Source organism: Gouania willdenowi, chromosome 16, assembly GCF_900634775.1.
Source record: "Gouania willdenowi chromosome 16, fGouWil2.1, whole genome shotgun sequence".
In the NCBI taxonomy this organism is placed as follows: domain Eukaryota; kingdom Metazoa; phylum Chordata; class Actinopteri; order Blenniiformes; family Gobiesocidae; genus Gouania; species Gouania willdenowi.
This window is the reverse complement of record NC_041059.1, coordinates 25712909-25736607: the sequence shown is the minus strand read 5'-3', so window position 1 is coordinate 25736607 and position 23699 is coordinate 25712909. Positions and strand designations below refer to the sequence as shown.

Below are 23699 nucleotides of genomic sequence, written 5' to 3'. Positions count from 1 at the left end.
GTTCTAGTAACCACTCAATATTCATGATTTAAGACAGTAATGTGGTCCTTGAGCATATTTAAGGGTATTACAGTAATGAAAGACACGTCTCAAACTGGCCAATGTTGCCTCGTCAGGGGAAAGCCTGTCATTTATTTGTTTTACGGCTTCGATAAAAGCCAGATGTTTGATTGCAGAATTTGCAAACCACAGAACTTGTGAGCGGTTTATACTCGCACATACAGTATACACTATGTGGCGGGTTTGTTTTAAAGACATTTTTAGGGTTGTGTTTTTGTGTGTGTGTGTGCATCGTTATACGAGTTATTAAACTGACATAAATTCTTGCTCTATTGATCCAAGCTTTTAGTTTTCATCTTAGATTAACAATTTAAGAGAACCAGGAGCAACTAAACTCAATAGTTGGAAGTGGTGTAACAGGTGTTTTTTCCTTTGAATTTCTGTCTGCGTCTGTACAGCCCCAGCAGGGAGGTAGGGGCGATCAGGTTTCCACAATCACAGCATTTAGCAATGATGAAAACTGTAATCTGATTTATTTATCTTGATTAGATAGTTTTCACAGCGTGAACTGATATCAAACTTCATGGTTTGTATGTGGCATAGGTTTCATCGATTGCCTGGGAAAAGACTCATTGCTGCTGTGGTATCTGTCATTGTGTCCTTGGGCAAGACACTTTACCCACATTGCCTAGTATGAATGTTGTGTGTGAGTGAGTGTTGGTGGTGGTCGGAGGGGCCAATGGCACTATGGCAGCCTCGCTTCCGTCAGTCTGCCCCAGGGCAGCTGTGGCTACAATAGTAGCTTACCACCACTAAGTGTGGAGTGAAAGAATAATGCCTTAATTCTGTAAAGCGCTTTGAGTGTCTATGATAAAGCACAATATAAAATCCAATGCATTATTATTATTATTATAGAACAGACATTACCGGTACATGGCTTGTCGTAGGCATTTAACCTGATAGAATACTAAATCATAATTCCAGCAAGGTAATGTTGCCTGTTGTTTTCTTAAATATATGTTAAGGTTTAATTTATTCAGACAAGGTTTTTCAGGAATTCTTCATCTCCTGACATGTTTTGACTGTCAAGATCAGAAGATGCTTTGATGCTTTCCTTATGAGAGAACTCGTGCGGATACATCAAAGCAATCACCTCTAAGGAAGACTGGCAGTTGACAGTCGAAACATGTCAGGAGATCAAAATGACCTGATAAACTTTGTTTGAATAAACGTAACCGTAACAAATACTAAATCAGTAAAAAGACTGACATCTAATACTGACATCGGGCTTTTTCTAATAAATAATGTACTTTTCAGAATTATACAAAATAGGCCTTTTTCAGGGAACACAAAGTGGGTTAACAATTTAAAGCTGTTTTGCAACAATGAAGGTTGAATCAGCCTTAAAAGCTGGTGCTACTAATTCCTACAGGTGTTCCAACTTTTCTTGAATGAATGCCACGAGTGTGTTCAGCTGTTATATCTGCCAAAGGTGATTACTTTGAGTCATAAGTTTAGAATACATTTTGGTCTATAAATTATAAATTGATTCCATGATTTCTTTTTCACCTCAAATTGCTGATTTGTTCTATGCTTTCATTTCAGAGTGCAATGACACAATAAACTGAATCATTTTCAGTAACTGGAAAAAGTCTGGTGTTCTAAAACTTTTGTGCAATTAATTGATTTATCGATAATCGTCCTAGGCTTAGTAACATAATAAGCCGCTCTTGGTTGTGCTTGAACTGGCCTGCATTTAAAATACTTATAGGTTGCAGCTTTTGCTGCCTGGTCATGACTGGCTGAGACTTTTTATTTGAAAACATTTATTTCTCCTGACATCCTTTCAAACTTGAACTTGGAATAATGCAGTACTGGAAGCAAAATTGTCAGATTGTGACAGAAACCTGACTGTGGCACTGATTCAGACAGGGTATTGCTTTTCGTCTACAAGCTGCACTTTTCACTCATCTGCTTCACACAGAGAGTGACTGGAAGCAGACAAAGTGTTTAGGTTTTTCCCCCATGGTTGTACTGAGCAAGCTACTCTCAGGCAAATGTTTTGTAATGATTTCTGCCTGGATTATGAAGTCATGTATTTAATTGCAGTGTTCTTGCTATTTCTGTGCCGCAGAGGACAAAAAACCTCGCTTTGGTCCCATTGAGGTCATTCTGTTTTGTGTGGCCTGAGATTGTACTTATTTAACCATAACCTAGTTTTCAGAATTCAATTTAACATTATGAAAAAAAAATGCCCATATTCCACTCAATTGGCCAATTTTCTGTCTGGTCTGGTCTGGATGCTTAAACCAGGAGTTACATCTGATTCACTAGAACGCTTCATGTTGATGTAATAGAGAATGGCCTCAGTTTTTTTTTTTTTTTTTTTTTTTCCAAATGGTTTCCCGTAGAATTGTAAGGGACAAGGAAGCCATTTTTTTAAGGTTTCACATCAAGAGCCTTCGTAATTTGTATGTTTCCTTAATTGTGACCATCTAATAATGGAAAAGTTCTTTCCTATCTAATATATTTCAGCATTCTGTGACGTTACAATGGATATGAGAAGAAGAAGTGCTACATTTTGACATTATGTGCTTTGTATCTGATTTTTTTCCTACTGCCTAATTAGCAGTACAGACGAAATGATGCAAAGTCTTTTATCTTAACGGATTGTCAAGTAATGTCTTTAATTGTGTGATCACCAACAAAATACATTCCAAGAGAATGGCTGGTTGCTAAGCCCCCCCCCAACTGTGGACTGGTGTTCTGTTAATGTCACTTCTTTGATTAATTATCTCCCATCCCGCCAATGATTTACTATCGGGATAAATCAGGGCTGTGGACCCACTGATGGTGAGTGCTGTCATTAGATCATGTATTACATGGTGTTATAAAAGCTCACTGCTGCTCGTGGCATTTGAGGTTCTCATTCACAAGCATGAAGACGGGTTTAAATGTTTTTTTTTTTTTCTAATTTATGTTCGTCCAAAGCCATATATTTGGACTATTATTCTATGTTGATAATTATTTTTATTCTTACTGTGTGCTATTTTATTGTGTTGTTGCAACATGTGAATTTCCCCTATGGGGATCAGTATACCCGTCTATTCTACTCTTTTATATTCTATTCTGTTTTATTCTATTCTATAAAGTCCTAAACAGTAAGAATGTATGCTTTCTGATGTTCTGTGTAATAACTGTATGTTTCTCTGTAAAGCATGCAGGGTAATAAGTTAGCGGATGAATGGAGACACTCAGGAATTGATGCTTGTTTGTTTAGCGTGTGAGCCTGCATTCATTGTTTGATTTTGTGTGTTTGACAGTGGAACAGGTCCCTCTGGAGCCCTACATCATCCCACTGTCGCAGGCCGAAATTCTCCAGGAAGGAAGTGACGTCACCCTGGTTGCCTGGGGAACACAGGTAGGCCATTTCATTAATCACAGAACTGCCCAGCGGTGGGCAACATGAGGCCTCTCATGTTGTCATCTATCTTAGGCTGTTTTTCCATGGCTGCAGGAAGAAATAAAGCTTGTCTCCATTAGAGGACGTTAATAGCCCCTGAGGCCTGCTGTGGATTAACTTTAAGTCCAGCACTACCCCCCACTGTCCGAACAAGGTCTCTCAGCTGGCAGTCTGGGACTGTATCTGCCCAGACATCTTTACATCCGAGGCTTGTTCCCGGCTCTCGTTGTGTGAGCACGTTTGCTGCACACTTGCTATTGTTGCCTTTCTTTTCTTTGAAGAAGGTTTCTTTGCTTCAGCTTAATGTACAGGTGCCTGTAACTCCCTAGGTGTCATTCAGGACTTTGATTGTACCACACCACTTTAAAAGGCTTATACAGGGCGCAATGTACCTGCAGCATGACTTGGGGGGGGACAAAACACTCTTCTATCAAAGCCAGTATAATAAAGAGAATTGGGACTCTCCAGTGAGGTCATGAAAAGAGCTGTTCTCCTTTTGGAAATGCCCCCCCCCCCCCTCTTTATTACTGCCCCTGTCTGTAAAGATGAGTACAGCAACTACTTCTTTTGAGAGATTTGTCTAAAAAATAATCACAAATAGATTCACAATTTTCACATGTTTTTCAGATTTTCACGTGTTTTTCCAGATTCACAAATATATTCACAATTTACACATGTGTTTTGTAAATTGTGTGTGTGTATTTTATCATGAATTATCACGTGTAAAGCTTGAATTGTGCTTTTGGATTGAGCAAAGTGCGTTTGTGGATCAGCTGGTGTGTGCATTTATTTTTGAGACAAATGTAACGCAGCACTAGGAGGCAGTATTGAAGTCTCTGTTGAAGATTAATTCAATTCACCAGTACAAAAACAGGTGCTACAAGAATATTTAACATCACTGGTTTTCACTACAGTGTCACTACAATCACTGCAGCCTTCATTTACCTCCTGCTGATCAAACTAACACTCTTGGTTTGACAAAAATACTTGTTAGTAAAAATGTTTTTGACACTTCTCTTGATGTATGGGATGCTATATTTTATATACAGAGTAAAAATAGCATAAGTCCCCAGTGCACCATTTTGGCCAAATAAATGATCGTGTATAGTAATTAAATTTACCACCACACAGAGAATCAGACATAAATATACCAATAAATAAAAAGTATCAACAAATGGGAGAATCTGAAGAACACGTGAAAATCTAAAAAAAAATGCATTTTGAAATTGTGGATCTATTTGTGAATCATTTTTAAACAAATATCTCCCTATAGATTTAAGAGCAATGCTCACTTTTCACTATGAGATTTGAATCATCCAAACATGGCAAGTCTTCTTCCTTCTGTTACCGATGTCTTTCTCTGAGAGTATAGCATTTACTGAGTAACACACACTGACAATTATGCTTCTCCTTTGATACATGAAGCAGTGGGTTGTGCCTTTTAAACTGACTTGAATACTTATTAGTTTTTTCTAAATGTATTTATGCCTCCGCCTTTTTCAGAAGATTCCCAAATGCTGATGGATTTCGAGTGTATTGTTTTGATGTTGAAATTGGTGCTTTCAGTTTACCCAATAGATCCGTTTTGACATTATAGCAACTTTGCAGTGCAATGAAGTAGTATAAATCCCTGTGATTTCATCACCTGAGCACCTGCTCTGCACTAAAAATACTTTATCTGAATAAACATTATGAAGTTTTATTAAAGTTTATGTTTCATATATTACTTAAGAGGAATGTCATTGGGGTTGCTTCTTTTTTTGCAGATTTTCCCATCAATTGCCAAGTGCAGTGTTAAGAGCAATATTTGTACAACTTCTCTAGTTATTAGTAATAGGCAGTATCTGAAATATAAGTGATGTTAATGTTTTGCACATATACCTCAAAGTTATGCTCTGTAATTAAACCGTCTCAAAAAGACATTTGAATGACCCTATGAGGAGCACTTTTCAATATGATTTCATGTGTTGTATTGACTGGTGTTGTCTTTAACCTTCCCCATCTACCTCTCCTGGTAGTCAGAGAATTAAAACAATAAAACACACAACACATTGCCTTCTCTCTAACAGTTAAGCTTTCACTGCTGAATGCTGTAGCAGATCATTTAGATCTCGGTTGCATATTCTGTGTGACCCATCACAATTATTACTATCATTTAGAACATTTATATTTACAAATCAATTGGAGTTCAAGTATAGTGTGTTTTAGAGTCATAAAAGAAAAATTAACACATTTAGTGTCTTTGTAATAGTTTATTTTCAGTGATTCCCAAACTTTTTCTGCTCTACCCCACTTTAAAGAATGAGAAAATCTCAGCCCTTATCCCCCACGACCCCAATTGTGACAAAGTGGAAAAAAATAATGTTTAAAAAAAACTACTTTTTTCTGAAAAAAATTAAAATCTGAGCTATTCTTCTTCAAATCTCATAAAATAGCTTCTAAAATTTGTGATCACATATTTTAAAACATTAATAAAGTTCTTTATTTATAAAAAGCAAAGAAAAAAGATGTTCTCTTTTTCATGCTCAAGGTTCAGCAATGCCATTCAAATCGTAAATGTAGTATAATGTTTTATTTGATGACATTTATGTTCATGTCATCTTGCCTGCTCCCGTATTGCACTTATAACATATGTTTTACATATCTCCCATGTTTATTTTATTTGTTTATGTAATTCTGCAATGTAATATTTGAAATACAAGGTGCTTTACATAATAAAGGCAGTTAAATGAAGTAGACTGTTGATATGACATGGTAAAAGCAAATTAATTAATTTAACATGCATTCATACATGTGTGCATGTCCTTTTAGAGATGCCTCATTTTTAAGGACAAGTCTATGTAAGCTGAATATAACAATTTGAAAAAAGATGGTATAATTCAATGTTGGTGTAGAACGCTGTAAGAATTGCTAATATCAGATAGCTTTCAGTCATTTCCTCCTCTCTTTCAGATCCATGTGATGAAGGAGGTGGCGGACATGGCTCAGGAGAAACTGGGGGTTTCCTGCGAGGTCATCGATCTCCAAACCATCCTGCCCTGGGATGTTGAAACAGTGTGCAAGGTAATAGACGTGTAAAGATGATAAGCTTACAAATATAAAAAAAACAATATATGTTTGTTACTCCAACAGTGTATTGCAAATTAATAAAATATATCATCATTTACTGTATATAATTTATAATTATATAAATAATATTAACTCATTCAGTGCCAGCCATTTTCAGAATTTATACCCACCCTCAGTGCCAGCCATTTTAGAGCATTTTGACTGATTTTGACAGAATATTTTGTACTATGACTATCTGAAATCTGACACCAGATTCTGAAAGACTAAAGTCTCCTACTTTCATCAGAAAAAAATGTTTTTAGTTTGTTTAGTTCTAACGTAACCAGCAGTTGAATAGAGCAAGTTTCACACAAATCTTCAGTTTCAGAACAAAAAGCTGAGAAAAAGGCCTTTTTTCTAAAAAAAAAAAAAAAAAAATCCTCTCAGTGACATTGGAGTTAATTTTTTTTTGCTTTATTGACACCAAAAACACCTCAACATTGGTTTAATAAAAAAATGTAGAATAAAAAAAAACAAAAAACACTGAGACAAGGCTTTTGATGGCAAAATGATTATTATTTTGCTATCTGGCTCGCAGTTGAATGTTTTGCCTACAGTATTTTGTGTCTCCTCCCCCCGTCAATCACACCAACGTAACTTCCTCTTCCTCCTGACATGCAGAGATGACCCGTTTGGCCCGGTTAGTTGGTGGTTTTATCTCACGATCACAACATTATCAATAATCCACTCAGGTCCACACACGTTCTGTGTTAGTATGTGGTGCTGTGAGCTGCTGGATACTTCAACAATATTACTTCATAGTGCCACAATCTCCCTTGTCCCTGCTTCTTCCTCCTTAGCTAATGGTAGCATCAGTGGCTAATCTGTCATCACAAAATGCGCTGCTGCCACCTTCAGGGCACCAGTTGGTCACTACATCACCCTGCAGCTTAGATATTGATGAGGGACCTCCGCCACAGTATTTCCTAGCAACCCCAGTGAAAAAACACAATTGACGTACATATCCGTCAATGGCAGTGAATGTTCGGATTTGAACTGACGTATATGTACGTCAATGGTGGTGAGTGAGTTAACTTAAACTCACTTGTAGCTGTGGATGAACCACTCGAAGCATCACACATTAATCAGGACGATGTTTCCATTTCTTTTTATTTTCATTGATCCCGTCTTGACCCACCGATCTATTTTCAGAGGATCTTCAGCACACATGCGTAGCTACGAGGCCGTGTTGCAAAAAAGGTTACCCTCATCACTAACTCAATTTTTAAATTAACATAGCTTGGAGTTGATTGGAAACAGTTTGCGAATCACTTTTAATTTAAATTACTGATAATAGTTTTAAAAATATATTTGCACAATAAACTAACGAACCACTGCGGGTTGTTTGAGCACCACCAGTGGTCCGTCGACCATTCTTCGAGGAAGGCTTTTTTATATGCATCTTTTTGCTTTTAGTGTCTAATGTGGCCCAATGGGAGGCAATGTTCTACTAGACAGTGTGCTTCCTTTTTAGTGCTTGACTAAACAGCATTTCTTCCACTGCTGGCAAGGGTTGACTGTTAGTCTCCTCATCCTTACTCAGCCTATGGCACTCACCAAAACAAAATATTTAATTTGGGAGAGCTTTGTGAAGGGACCTTGCTTTCCAGTCGAGTTTCCATCTTTATTTACTTTGAGTTTGGGGTAGGAGCATGGCGCAAGACAGTTTGGGGAATAATGGTAGGGAAAGATTCCTTCCTGCACACCCATGTCGAGTGTCGGTAGACTAAACCACTTGGCGACCAGCTGCAGAATGCTGTTTTCAAGAGCAAATCAAAGGTGTGCTCTAAAGGCATGGAGCTCGACAGTAGGAGAAGAACTGTGATTATGCTTCCTCCCCACCACTTTGCAAATGTGCCTTGAAAATATCACCAGATGTTTTGCCGTGTCATTGTGCTTGCCGTTTGCAGTTTAATATCCAAATCTGGTTTATTATGACTGTCTATTATAAAGCCCTTAGGATTTTTTGCAGAATCATATTTCTTTGTTGGCGATTTTGGTTAACCGTGCTCATAACCAAACTGGATAAAACTGAGGTAATAGAACAGGATAAGCATTGGAAATGGGATTAATTCAGTGCTGTTTTGGGCAGCTTCTAGGTCAAAGTGAGCCATAGTCAGAAACATTCTTTTTCCCCCCCCATCCCATAAAAAACAACTAACATGAAATTGAATAAGGTGTTTATATGCTGCTTAGTAGCCTCACTGCCAGCCTTAGAAACTCCTGCATATCAGTTGCATCTCGCTATGCCTTTCCTCCAACCAAAGACCCAAATAACATCTGTCAACCACACAAACCACTTTCCCCACTACCATACATTACAAACACACATAAACTCCCAGTTTCTGTTTCATATTTGGCAGTTTGTTTTTGCACTACACAGACACACTGGCATCCCACGAGTGTTGATTGTTTTTCAGTGAAGGGAAAAACAATCTTTTAGTGTCCCTGTCAGTCAGCTGAACACAGTTACAGTGCTTTAATCAAGCTCTTATCGAATTTCAGCAGAGGCACAATTCATTTCAGTCGAAATAATGACAATTATCACTTAGATTAATGCGCAAGAACACATGTTTTGGCTTTTATCTGTAAATGAATCTGAAGCAGACACGCAGATAGCCGGATGGGTCTTACGCAGAATGGAAACAAATGTGGAAAGCTTATGTAACACAAAGTCACGACAAATAAAAGGTGCTGAATTACATGAATACAACATTGTGTTCCTATAATATTTAAAAGAAGCTGCAGGCGGAGCATAGAGATGGCTTTTGTAAGACTACCATTGTTCATTTGTAGCTTCTGCTGTTTGCTCCCTCTTTTCTGCAATGCGTGACATGTGTTTATTGTGTTTAGTTTAAGCCTGTTTTTGTGTGTTCTAGTTTGTTGGAGTGTAAACAAATGATCAATGAAAGGTTTGTAATTGGAACTTTCCAAAATTTCAGCTTTTTCTATATACAGTTACTGATTCAGTGAAGATGCATGCCTAAGGAAGTTTAACAATGTAAACATAGGTTTGTTCAGAATCTTGAAAAGTTGAGAAATTCACTGTCACAATAAAAATGTGCAGCCTTGGTAGAAGGGTTGTCTTCTGATCGATAGGTTGGGGGATCGATCCCAGTCTATACCTGTCTATGGTTCGAAGTGTCTTTGGGCAAGACACTGAACCCTAAGTTGCTCCCAGTGGTCGACTAGCGCCTTGCATGGCAGTTCTGTCCCAATGGTGTGTGAATGAGCTGATATGTAAAGCGCTTTGGGACTACTTCAGTGTAGGGATGCAGTGCTAAATACTGTAAATCAAGTCCATTCACCATGTAACTACTGAATACCACACAGCGGCCGAATTCTGGTAAAGCTTAAAAAGTTGGAGAATCAGTAGAGCTGCAGCTGCGGAGCCAGCAATGTGTTTCGCTCTAAATCTCCCCCAGGCACAACCAGTTGCCAGTATAGCCAAACTTTTTATCGGCAGCAAGCAGTGGTTTGCTTATAGCGTTCAATGTTTTTAATGAGTGATGAAAAACTTTTTTTTTGGTCTTTCCAAAGCTGACAACAAAAAGTACAAAGCAGATGTAGTGAGGTAGAGTTTTAAAGGTAATGCTTTTGAAATATCTTTCTTTTTTTTTTTAATACTAAAAAACTGGCACCAACTACTGGCAGCCAATTGGATTGCATCTTCTTTGCGCATCTCTCTGTCTCTGCATGTATGTAACGTTAATGTTAAATCGAGTTACATACTGGCCAGGTTACGCTTGCCAGACCAAAGGCTCCAAAGACATGACATTGAGAGTTATTCCACTGCTTATGTTGAATGTTCTGAGTTGTGAACCAAGGTTTATGTTTGGACCAGGTCCCAAACGAGATAGGGAGCTGCTCTACTTACTGCCATATAACGTTTTTTATTGTTTTTCTGATGAGCTTTCAGCCAGGATTTCCATGTTCTAATCAATCTGGCATCAGCCAAGTAAAATAGACTTGGGCCTCAGTCTAGTGTGAGTATGTGGTTCCCAATGATCTATCAGTCCACTGCTGGTGAGTCAGCCTGATTGTAAGGTTTTCCAGTCTCCAGATCCGGCCAGTGTAATGTCTCACAAGGGCTGGTTAATAATACAGTCATTGGTTCATTACATGTGGTCTGAGAAGTTACATCCCACAGAAGCACACATGCCTTTATGCTTCATACCTGATCTCACATGCAGGGCTTTCATGCTATTGCCAAGTTGGCATAAATATATTTTTCCCACACAGATGGAACGATACCGTATGAAGTGCACAATACCAAAGTTCCACTTATGATGTTGTTGTAAGGATAGTATCTTACCCAAGCCTACTCGTAACCACTTGATCTCATGGTACCTTTCTGATGAACCTGATTACATTTCATTTGTTGATTTGCACAGTTTAACAGTCATAAAACTGTTCCAATTGATGTTTTTTTAAAAAGTTTTATTCAACAGTCTTGGTAATAAAAAGCCTACTGGCTCCAAAATGAAGTAAAATAATACAGGAAAGTCCCACTTAATGAATCCATCTTTCTTAGGTTGTTTCATCAATGAAAAAGTTCAAAAGTTCTTTAAGTTTGTTCTTTCATTTTACTAGTCTCTTGTGGAAATATGTCAATGTAATGTTTTTCCCTCACTTTTATCTCATAATAAATGTTTCTTGGCAATTTGTGATTCACTGCATAATATCACCCCTCACAGCACAGCCAAAATTTGAGAAAAGCCAGTTTCAATAGACAGTTTTTGCTCCCAAAGAACAGTCTTGAGTGTAATGTCTTTTTATTTATAGAAACATTTTCTATTACTGCATCATTGGTGTTGTTTTCTTTATGAACATGTAAATAAAATTCCAAGTCTTGTATTTTTTTTTAGAAAATCACTAAAACTATGGATAGAACCAAGACAATTTCTACTTAATCGACATTGACTGCTCCGATAAAATTCTAAAAACTAACCATTAGAAGGAAAGTTAATTTTGACTTTATGGGCATGCGGCTGCATGACTACTACAGTTCACTGTGCAAAAACAGTAAACTGAGTTCTACAAAAACATTTGACTCTAATTGTTCCGCTTCAGAAAGCAGAAACATCTAATCTACATTAAATTACTGCTATTGCGAATTAAAGTGAAGTGTGACTCAGAAACAACTGAACAGGCAGCTTAAAAACTTCTTGCTGGCTTCCATGTGAGTTACCCTGCCACAATTTTGACACATCAATGTAGTTTTGATTTCTTACAAACGGCAGTGGAACTATCTGCATCTGAGCTCAACTAGGAATGCAACTTCCACAATGCAACTAAATCTCATGAACCCTTCAAAATGCATGCACTACGAGCCGATTTAGGACACGCCGTGGACCAATATGTCAAATCTTTGCGCAAATCTAGGATATTATTCCAGCATTTCAAGCCAATGCAGTATGTACTGGTTACAGAAGGAGAAAGAGATGTAGAAAGGGTGTAGAGGGAGGAAATTGCAACAACATCTGTATTTCATGGAAGTAATAACATAATGTGTGTTCTGAGTGCTTTGGAGACTGTTGACTCCCTGTACAGATAAGACCTTTTTATCACAACTGTGCTCACACACTTCACTCTTACTTAATGGTTTCTATCTACGACATGTATCCCCAGTCAAAGACAGCAGGTAAACATGTGGAAGCAGCTGGGAGCCAGAAAGAACACGGTGCCCTCTGATATGTTTGTCATCCACTCAGGTGGAAAAAACTACTAAATGGACTTGAGGAATTACCAGCTTTTTCCACTCCTCACAAAGTCCATCATGTTCTTGTCTTGTAGAATGTGGTCAGTGGTGCTTTCAGTGTAATTGTCAGTGTGGGGAATTGATCTGAAGCTGTTTTTTAAATTGAAAACATGCACAAAAGACTTTTTACTTTATAGTAAAATAACATATGTCAAACTCAAGGTCCGGGGGCCAAAATTGGCTCTTTGAAGCATTCGTTCAGCCCGCATGAGAAAGTAAATATTAGCGATTGACCAAAAATTTGGCCAATGAAAACTTTTGGCTGAAAATCAAAAATGTACTTTTAGGTCTTTTGTTTGGATGTTATGACGCAGACAAAAAGCGTGATCAGCACGCACTTGTCTGGAAAAGGGCCAATGTTTCTGCGGTGTAGACGTATTTCAATATATCTGAGCACTAAAGCGTCTTCTAAGCAGTGGTTGAGATGGACCATTGAGTTCACTTCAAAAGTTCAATTTCAGGTGCAATTTCTGTTTCTTCATCACGTCAATGCCGTAGCTACGCATATCCTTCTGCGTTGACGCAGAACCTACGCCGCAGCCTGACGTGCGCCTCCCAAAAATGTTAACTACGCAACAGAATCATAAATTAGGCTCGAGTCTGTCAGCAGATCCTTTGTACTTCATCCGCTTGGGAACGGAGATGCCCACAGAGCAGGTGGAGAAGAGCAGAGATGAGACTGTTCAGTGCTGCAGCTCATGTTCTCAATGAGAAGAAGAACAGATGAACTGTGATAAAGCACAGAAGCTGCTCTTCATCAAAAACCTAAATGCACTTTGTGTTTTGATGAGAGAACATGTTTAATTTGACTATCTTTCAGCAGTTATAGACCTGTACATGATTGTTTGAACCATACAAAGTGGGGTCAAATATTTTTTGTTTTTGTATTTTAGTTTGCATTGTGCATTTTTGGAATGTCAGTGTTAAATAGATATTTTCACATATTTTTAATTCATTCATTTTTTAAGCTTATATATTAATATATTCAATCGCAATGGCTTGATTTTACTGACACACGCTCATTTAAAAAAAGTTTCTTTTTTTTTTTTGATTTAAATGTTTTATTTAAAAAAAAGAAAAATTCTCACCACAGTTTTTTCAGACTTTTTCGCATTCCGTCCTTGTGGGTTACCGTAGTGTGATGTGAGCCAACCCCCGTCTATGTGTTTACCCTTTGAGTAGGCTATATGTGTGCCACAGGCATGTTTCATTTTTTATTCGTACTATGCTGAGATGCTGAGGGATTTGTTTATTTTTTTGTAATGTTACATGTTATAAAATATGTATTTATCTGATTTCTTAATCAGAAAATTTAAGCTACTGTGAAGTTGCTGTTGCACTTTTGCTTAAACCTGAGTTAAAGCTTGAAATAGTTGAATGACAGAGCCTCATTTACTTTTTATTTTGAGATTGTTCCATGCATTTTAACTCTTGACAATGATGACAATCACAGCAATAAAGTTGCACTTTTTACAATATATCTGATGTCTGCAGTCATTTTTAAGTACAATGAAGAAAAAAAAGAATCGAAACTCAAATTTTTCTTTAAAATATCTGAGATTTTTTATTTTAGGCAAAATTGCCCAGCCCTACTCTGAAGCAGCTTTAACCATAATAACCTAAAAGTTCAGAGCTTCACACTAAGTGGCTGGACTATACCCCTCACCATGCAGTGAGGGGTATAGTCTGAAGTTTAGAAAAACCAATCAGATGCCTTACCTTGCAGGTAGTTGGGCTTGTGTTGTATCGTACAGAGTTGTTAATAGGTCACATCTGTCTTTCCATGTCAATTCCTCTATTGAAGTTTATTACAACATTAAAGCAATAGCTTTAATGGAAATGTGTTAAAGAGCATTTGTTGGTAAATCCTTGTCTTAGCACTTAGGCTTGGTTTTATTTACCTTTGAAAGTCATTATTTTCTTGATTAGACTAAAGCCTTGACCCATGTTTGTGAGATATACGCTCTCAGTGAAGATACGAGATAATGACTTATCCATTTGTCATTGTCTCACATTTAATATGAACCTTAAGCTCCCATTGATTAATTCAAGGTCCATTATTGTAATCATGCCGTAATATTGCAGAGCAATATGAAAAGGACACTGAGCTGTGTGCTGCTACTTATTGTTGTAATAATAAGTCTTCACACAAGAAAGTCTCTCTCTCTCGCTCTCTCTCTCTCTAGATAGATAGATGTATATTGAACAGGGATGAATGCATTTTTATCACATTGTTATTCATGTCAGCATTTAGATCAATGACTGATCTGAGTATTTACAGAAAAAGAACAAAAAGGTTTGTGTGTTTTAGTTGTTGTATATTTTGTTGTTTGGTGTGTTTTTACTGTCATTTTACATGTTTTGGAGTCATTCTGAGTCATTTTGTGCATTTCCTTTGGTGGCCGCCTTTGTCTGATTTTGATATATATATATATATATCTTTGACCTGTTTTCTGGAGCTGGGTTAGAGATTATGTAGATACACACAGATCACGTTCTTGTCTCTAATTCGACTGTATTATTCCCATTATTTTTTTCCCTTGCATCTGTTTGCTGCCAAGTACATTTTAATTATTCTTTCTGGCATTGCTCGCCTCTTTGGTCAAATATGCAGGTCTAGTTAATTCAAATGGAGGCATAGCAGTACAGTGTGTTTTTTATGTTAAACCAACAATCACAAGGATTTATTTACTATTTAACTGATTTTAATACAGTACTCATTTACTATGTAATCCATTTGCAACCAAATAGTCTGCATGACGATAAAGAGCTACTCCTCGGTCACTTTAATATAACAATCACAGTATATGCAAGCATCCCAAAAATGTATTATTTATGTATTTCTTGTTTCCAGTTATTGGGATTTACGTTTTTGGTAACATAAGATATAGATAACAAATGATGAATGAGTTGTATATTATTTTTTTCACCCTAAGAAAAAACAAGTCTAAAAAATTGGCTGAGCTGCTACTTATCAAGGTCAGGGGCCTCATTTACTGTATATACACTGCGTACGTACAAAAGAAAGCGTGCGCCACAAATAAGCAAAGTTTGAGATTTATAAAAAAAAAACTTGGCGAAATAATGTGCACACCTCCATGGCAGCTCTGACCCTGCCTTACGCACAAAATCATGAGAAACGAGAAAGTCCGACGCCAACAGGAGAAGGATGAAATTAATAAGAGCTCTGATTATTTCACACAAATTCTATTAATTTCACAAACACCATGAACATTTCACAACACATCTTATTTGAAGGATGCATTTACAGAAACAGAGGGAAAAATTATACTGACGCCCGCAGGGAGTGAGTGACGTGCGCGCGCCTACAAATACTGTTTTATATTAATAAAAATAATAACAATTGTAATCAAAATCACATGGTCATTGCGCAAAACTGCTGATCAACTGGCTACAACACCTGTAGCTGTTATAAAAGGAACGCATTCTTTTGGCACTGCTGGAGGCACTGCTGGAGGACGAGGAGGACGCGGTGCACGGGATACACCAGAGGGAGAGAATCTTCAAAGACCAGCGAGACCTATAGATAGGACCCCATGAGGATGAGGTGCTGCGGGAGGGAGGACGAGGCTGCAGTGGGAGGAAGACGAGCTGCTGCGGAGTTTAATCCCATGTTTTTAGCGCATATATTGTGCATCTGTGTGTGCCCCCCACCTCCGTTATAACACAGAGGGGATCAGTCGGTGTATCATTCGTTCGTTCATTTTTCATTATGTAACAAAAACATGAAAAATGAAAAAAACACTAATTATTTGATATATGTTTCCAAAACCAAAATGAAAAAAACGGAAATGCCTTTTTTTTTTTCAAATTCAAGCTCTTTTGCTTCTGTACGGAAAACGAACACCTTTATTCGTTTTCTCCATTACCGATTTGCCAAAGTACGTGACCTGGAAGTGAAGCGTTACACATTCCGAGATATCTTTAGCTCTGCAACACTTAGGAGTCTCTAAATCCTCCGTAATGTCAGTGAGGAGGTTCTGTGCCCAACACCAGCTAAAGCGAAAAGGACACGTTTCTGATGCACAGTTGGAAGCAGCGATCTTATCATGCCGAACTACCGTTAGCATAGCCGTTAGCGTCGGATGAGAGTACACTTTCTTGAATTTGAAAAACAAGTTGTTTTCCGTTTTTTCATTTTGGTTTTGGAAACAAATATCAAATGAGTGTTTTTTTCTTTCTTTCGGTTTTTCATGTTTTTGTTACATAATGAAAAACGAATGATACACGGATTGGGATCCCCACTGATCCTCCAGCTTTTTGTGAGGCTGAGCTCCGCCCCTTTCCTCCACCTGTTGTACAGACGCTCTTCCTATGGAGAGTGATCCACATTTTCTCCTCCGCTTTTATGTGTGATCGTTTATTTTTCACCTGTGACAGTCTGATGAGGCAACGCAACGCGATCTGCCTTTCTATCATTCGTTATGTTCACTGTTTCACCAAATTACGCTCTCCTGCATGTGCCCACCTCGACAATTAATACTTCCACCTCACATTGAGTGAAATTTGTTCTATTTGCTCGTTTCCCCCCATGTTCCACCGTGAAATTTGTATGAATGAATATTAATTTAGGCGTGCACCGGACCTTTTACAGGCTCCGTATGGACGGAGTAAGGTGTTTCCTCACGTGCGATAACTTTTGAGTTGATTGTGATTTATAAACAGAAAAAGGCGTGGGACGTACGTGCGCCCTCGTTTATAAATCGTAAAAAAAAAAATCATGTGTACGCACTTCCTGGTTTTTATCGTACACCAGCTGAAGTGTGCTTACCTCGGCACACTTTTATAAATGACGTCCCAGGTGTTTGATTTTCTACTGGATAGGACACTTTAGTGAAGAAGACTTGAGCAGTGACTAAAATCATTAAGGACTGCAGGCCGATGATATGAGTAAGTGGAAAATGACAGGGATACATCCAAGAGGTCAGCTCATAGAGTGAACACAGATTAACTTGTTGCCAGGGAATTTAACTGGTTCCTTCAAATCACTCATAAAACATCCAGTCTGTTATATAAACTAAAGCCACAGCAGAATGCAATACGTTTTAAACTGGCCTGAATAACCATGTATTAAGGCTTTTCAAGGCTTTTTTTTGTGTGTCAGTCATAAAATTTAACAAAACTGCTATCCTTTTGCTTTTTTTTTCAAATGCACTCCAAGTATCAACACATTTCTGTTTCCAGAGGTGAAAGTAACGGATTACAAATACTCACGTTACTGTAATTAAGTTGCTTTTATGGGTACTTGTACTTTTTTAAGTATGTTTCTAAATCGGTAATTTTACTTGTACTTAAGTACATTTTAAAAGAGGTAATTTCTTACATTTCTACACCCTACCATTACTGACTAAATTATTATGTTTTTGTTTTAAAAACATCAACAGACATTGTGACACAACAAAAAATTAAATGACCAGAAAACTCTCAAATGTATCACATCTTAGCCGACCAATCAGATTAAACGTAATGTATGGCGCCAAAACATCTTTGAATGGTGGTTATTTTCTCAGTTTTTAGATTTAGCTATACTTTTACATTTTGACATACCTTTTATTTCATATATATATATATATGCCTTTGTATTTGTAGTACATTTGTATTTGGCAAGATACCATACATTTAAAACCTGCACTTGTAGTTACACTCTGCCCTGATATTGAAATTTAGATCATTTTAAAACTCTTAAATAAGATTAATGTTTGATTAAGACAGTGGTACCCATTATGTAAATCACAAGGCAGTGCTGGTTCATTCAGTCACTAGTTCTCATGCACCAAAGCCTAATGGGTCAATCATTTAGTTTGTAGGCTTTCATGGTCAATTTACTGACTTTGATTATAGTAAATTCTTAAATGAGTTAGTTCTACGAGCTACTGTTTTGAAGTGAAGGAGTAAAGTAAATAATTTCCCTGGGATTATTAAAGTATTTCTGATTCTGATAAAGTCAAATCTTGTTCACTCACCCTCGTTCTTCTCACTGATGGACTTTATTCAGAGGCAGGACAAAAATATTTATTTTGTTTGACAGTCTACCTGTCACTTGATGGGCTTGTATTTGACATCTTGGAAAATGAACTCCAAAATGTTGATTCATGTTGGCGTCAAGGTTTTCTGTGTCTTTGTGTACTGTATGTGCAGACGGATGTAGAGGTCAAGATTATTGATGAGTTCTACCATTGTTTACGCTTAGTTGTTTCTTTGCTCGCAGTCACATTTTTTGCGGCCTACAAAGTAAATGCACAAAATGACTCCAAAAACTCACAAAATGACTAAAATTGAACAAAATATATACAAGGCGATAACAAAAATACACAAAGCAACAGAAAAAGATACAAAACAACAAGGAATATTAATTAAATGTCTCCAAAACACACTAAACAAAAATATAGAAACTGACTTCATAAACACATACATTTTGCAATAGAAATGCAATGTTCTATTCTCCCATGTGCTGAAGTCCAAAAAGCCACGCAGCGGCGCTGTTTTTGGCTGCGCACTATTCTCCCCGTGTACTTAAGTCAGTCGCTGCGCGCCTTCATCTCATTTACGCACTGTGGGTGGAGCAGCCTTGAAATGTGGGTGTTCACATTCAAGTCTGGCTTTACGCGCATTTTCCGGTGTGCGTAAGTCCTTTTCCTCTTATGCGTTTCTAACCCTGGAATAAGTGCAGCACCCCGATAAGGTGAAACATTATATTGCAGAAATATGGACTGAGTTACATTTAAAGGCACACAGACTTGTGCATTGTGCAGCAGCAGCTGTGATCAATTAAAACTCATTACTACATACTATGTCCAACGTCTGTCAGCGTTTGATCCACTACAGAGTGAAACAAGCTGTCATATGCAGATGAGGATGGAACACAAACTGTTCCCACACATATATTAATGAGGCTCAGCTCAGGTCGCTTTAAACAATTTATATTTAAAACTGTGTATTATGGAAGCCAATAGTTCTGTTTCACTGCAAACATCCCTCTGTATTAAAGCAGGACGCTCTGCGGCCGGGTTATTTCCTCATATCTACAGCACATCTAACTTGGTCACACTTTACAGCAATGATGATGATGAAGGTGATGATGATCAAGGAAAGAGATTTTAACTGTGACTCAGTCACACTCCAATAATCTGATCAAATCAATCTGTTATATTGTTTATCAATGAAGGCGTTTCAAATTAAAAGTGAACTTTATAAGTTTCACAGATTTCAATGACATTTACAAGCATTGGGAAAACTCCATGTTTACTAGACAGCCCAAAAAAAAATGACATCACCTTCTTTCCTTCAGCCCGCCTTCATTCACACATACATTCGTTCATTTGGTCTACCTTACACATGGTGGGTGTGTCAGCAGCCTGGACCAGAGAATACTCATAGGAGAGAAGTGCAGTACTGCAGGTGCGCAAATAAACGCTTAAAGGAGACATATCATGTATTTAAGTCCTTCCTTTTTTACATATAAAATCATACAGTTGTGGTCTATATAAAGCAAAACTGCAATGCTTGGGTCTGAATTCCTCATTATTATAGCTCCACAGGCCCCTTTCTACCCCTTTTCTGATGTGCTTCTAAGAGCAACTCGTTTTGGTGCGGTCTCTTTAAATGCAAATGAGACACTTCATACCCTGCCCTCGGTTCAACTCCACCCTGTTCGGCTATTTTTGTAGTTTGATAGAAGAGATACGATTATTTAGCGGTGCAGAAAATGTGGATAGAGAATCGAAAAATCAAAACAGATTGAAAAATATCACCAAAACAGAATATAAAGATATCAACGGAGCACCTGAAGAGACTAATTTGAACTTTTCAGTACTTCTAAACACTAAATATACAACAAAATGCATTTAAGGGCTAAAAAAGTGGATTTAGCATGATATGTCCCCTTTAAGTCCAGATGGGAGAATAAACCCCTAAATGACTCCAAAACGAACAAAAAAGCAAAAATTATTAACAACATGAATCCAAATAGACACAATAAAAAAATACCCAAAATAAACTTAAAGGCACAAAACGGCAACAAAATACCTGAAATGTATCTATTAACATACTAAATGATTCCTGTGTTAATGCTCAGATTAGCCATTGTAAATGGTGACATCTATTTTTGTGGTCCCCGCAGTGATAAAAGATTCCTATCACTGCTGTTGTAAATGACTTCTGAGGTTCTGCTTCCTTGACATTCACTTCGTAGCAAAGTTTGGCAGCTCGTTACAGCTGAAATGTGATGTTACCCCACATTCTTATAATCAGTCATACATTGCATTGTGACTTTCCGGAAAGGCGATATTCCTTTTCTTGTCTTTATTTAGACTGGATGTAAAAGTAATCAAAACGAAAAAGACACTTTTTTTTTTCCCATTAACATGGCAGACTTTTCAAAAAAGATGATTACAGTGATCAAAATAATGTTGAACTATATAGTTTACTGACTTATAGGTGTAGAGGTATTTTACAGTACTTCCACACTTTTAAAAAATTGTGTCATTTGTCTTTGCCTACTCAACTTTTCCTCTCTAAACCAATCCTAAAGCTAAACCAGTCCTCACTTTTTTTTTCTTAGATTAATACGTGAACCATTTTCAGTTGCATAACTTGTTTAATAACTTGCAAAGGATTCCTTCAGAACTATAAACATGTTTGCCTTGTAGAATATTCCCTCCATTATCTTTTATCCCTTAAAACCTTTTACAACCTCACTAATGTGTCCGCTGTCTTTGTGTGTATATTTGTCTGGCTCATCTAACTATACAAGCTATAATCCCTCTTTTACAATAATAATGTAATGTATTATTTATTAGAACAAAGATGTGTCACTTGGCAAAAAGTGGATGGAATAAAGGTCAGCGTTGATTGTCATCATCTGTCATCCACTGTGGATTTGTTTTTAAGTGGATCTTTAATTGCTTACAAGGTTTCCAACAAAGACTCAATACTTAGTCATTTTATATGGAGGTTATCCTGCTGATAAAATGATGATGAAAATTAAAAGACTATCCACGTGACGCTTCATGGAGCATTTAGAAGTTGTTGACTGATTAATAAGAGCTCATGTCTGCTCTAACATGTGTGAGCTTGTATGATGATCAACATCAAATCTGATTGAGCACATGCATGTCTGCCTGTGCCACTCCTCAGGCAGCGTTGTTGCACAGCAGAAATGTAAAGTGTGTGTGCTTGTATTTGTTTGAGAGTAATTGGTTTTAATGAGTTTTTATTGGATGTTGGGAGTTATTTCTGTCTGAGGTATGCTTTTGTGTTCTGGCTTCTCCTAAGGATTACCTGGCCCTTTGCCCAACACTGAAACGGTTACACACTTTATTTTATGCGCTCACTCTCCAGCAAACTCACTGGTTCACACTTTTCCCTCCTTCCGCCAAGAGAGAGAGCAAGCATTGAATGAGTGAGCGAATGTTTGTGTTTCCTCTCTCAACACTGTGATTTAACGGGGCCTCCGCTTCACCAAAGACTCACCCCTCTCTCCGCTAATCACTGAGCACCGTTTTAAAGGACCCGCCAAGCAGTCGGACCTCGTTCCAACTGTCATTTGTTACAGAGATCACATGGTGGTGCACAAGTTGGGTCCATGTGGTAGCTGCACAATTACAGGGTCGGTCAATGAGGCAAGAAGCCAGCCGACCCAGCACAAAGGATAACTCCTCAGTGGTGGCACATGACCAAACTTTCTGTTCCCGTCACGTTTGATGTACGGCCTGAGAGATGAGGAGGCACGTTATGGGAAAAGGCATGAAGTCACAAACAGACTTTAAACTGTTCATAGGAATACAAGCATGGCATATGTTGTTCTTTGTAGTCTTCACTATTTTTGACTGACAACTGATTTAGCATCATAAAAACATAGATGAAATAACAGCAGTGGCATGCTCCAGAGGAAAGATTTAGCATGAAAGCACTTTTTTTTTGGTCATTCTCCACCACTCAAACCACAATCCAGCTTAGCTCCAGGCTGTTTATGTTCACTTGGTCCAGAGTGTGTAAGTATTCTGAAGATTTTCTTTTTTCCTTTTTAACTTTGACACCAAAAGAACAATTGGCAAAGGCGACTTGAACAAAGCTATTCTCAGCCACTGTTGGAAAATATAAATCAATCAAACCTGAGTGTGCGAGTGTGTGGAAACAGGCGCAGTGTTTTGTGTGTTCTTGCATGCTACATATGTGGTTGTGTGGTTTGTGTTCACATGCCTTTGTGGGGCCCTCTGTCATTCTGAGTGAGTTTATATGCCATGGCAGAGTAACATTTCTGACCTTAGCCTCTTAGGCCATGCAGGTCATTGGGCGACCACCTCTGAGAAAACCGGCTTCATGCAAGAAGAGAGATCCAGAATCCGATTATGGTAGAGTGGTCATTAAAGTAACCAAAAATGATTGCAGTTAACAATGATGCGATGTCAGGGAGATTGCGGAATGATTCTATACAATGCCTGATGTATAAAGTCAAATGTTGAAAATGCCACTTTGCGGATAAGAAAGACAATGTTAAGGAGAATTTCCATGCTACCTCAGAGGACTGGGTGTGTATGGGAATGGCAGTAAACATGATATTCCCCCTGCAGTCAGATGAGTGACTCTGGCATCAAATAACAGCCCTACAGCACAATGAGTAGTCAAACTGTATCAACCAGAGCTTCAGCCAAGCCAAGCTTGACCTAAGGAATCAGGATTTACTTCTGGAGGGTTGGACTCAACTTTTTAAAAATTCCAATAAATGTTTGTCTTTTGCTAAATATATTATCTAATTTTTTCATTAGCTAATATTTAAGTTCTTTGAAATACATACAGCAGGTTTGTTGTTGTGCATGTCTTCTGCCAAAATAATGGAAATCTTCCTGAGATAATGCCACAGGATCCAAATAGCAATAAAGCATTAAAGCAATAATGTGTTATTATAACCTGAGACTTTTTATTTTTTTTAAATTACAGATTAAAAGCTTAATTCATAGCCTAAAGCGTAGTTTAGCGATCAGTGCACTCAGTTCAGTCATGCTCTTCTTATGCAATTATTGTGGATATTAACTGAGCTCAGCAGTTTATCTTGTCATATTTGTAAAACTTCCGGTTAGCACGTTCACCTCACAGCAAGAACGTCCTGGGTTCAATCCCTGGGGTAGACAACTTGGGTCCTTTCTGTGTGGAGTTTGCATGTTCTCCCCGTGCTTGTGTAGTTTTTCTCCGGTAAACTCCGGCTTCCTCCCACTATCCAAAAAAACTGGTTAGGTTGATTGGAGTCTCTAAATTGTCCATAGGAGTGAATGTGAGTGGTTGTCTGTGGGTTGGCCTGCGATGGACTTGCGCCCTATCCAGGGTGTACCCCTGCCTAACGCCCATTAA

The 23699-nt window shown here is 37.9% G+C and overlaps 1 protein-coding gene across 1 annotated transcript in view; it reads left to right on the top strand.

Annotated features, from left to right (window-relative positions):
* bckdhb (branched chain keto acid dehydrogenase E1 subunit beta) overlaps positions 1–23699 on the top strand; it is a 58703-nt gene that overhangs the window by 23593 nt on the left and 11411 nt on the right. The window contains exons 7-8 of the mRNA XM_028471587.1: positions 3324–3421; positions 6416–6526. Of these exons, the coding sequence (XP_028327388.1) occupies positions 3324–3421; positions 6416–6526 (209 nt within the window). The remainder of the gene's footprint in view (positions 1–3323; positions 3422–6415; positions 6527–23699) is intronic.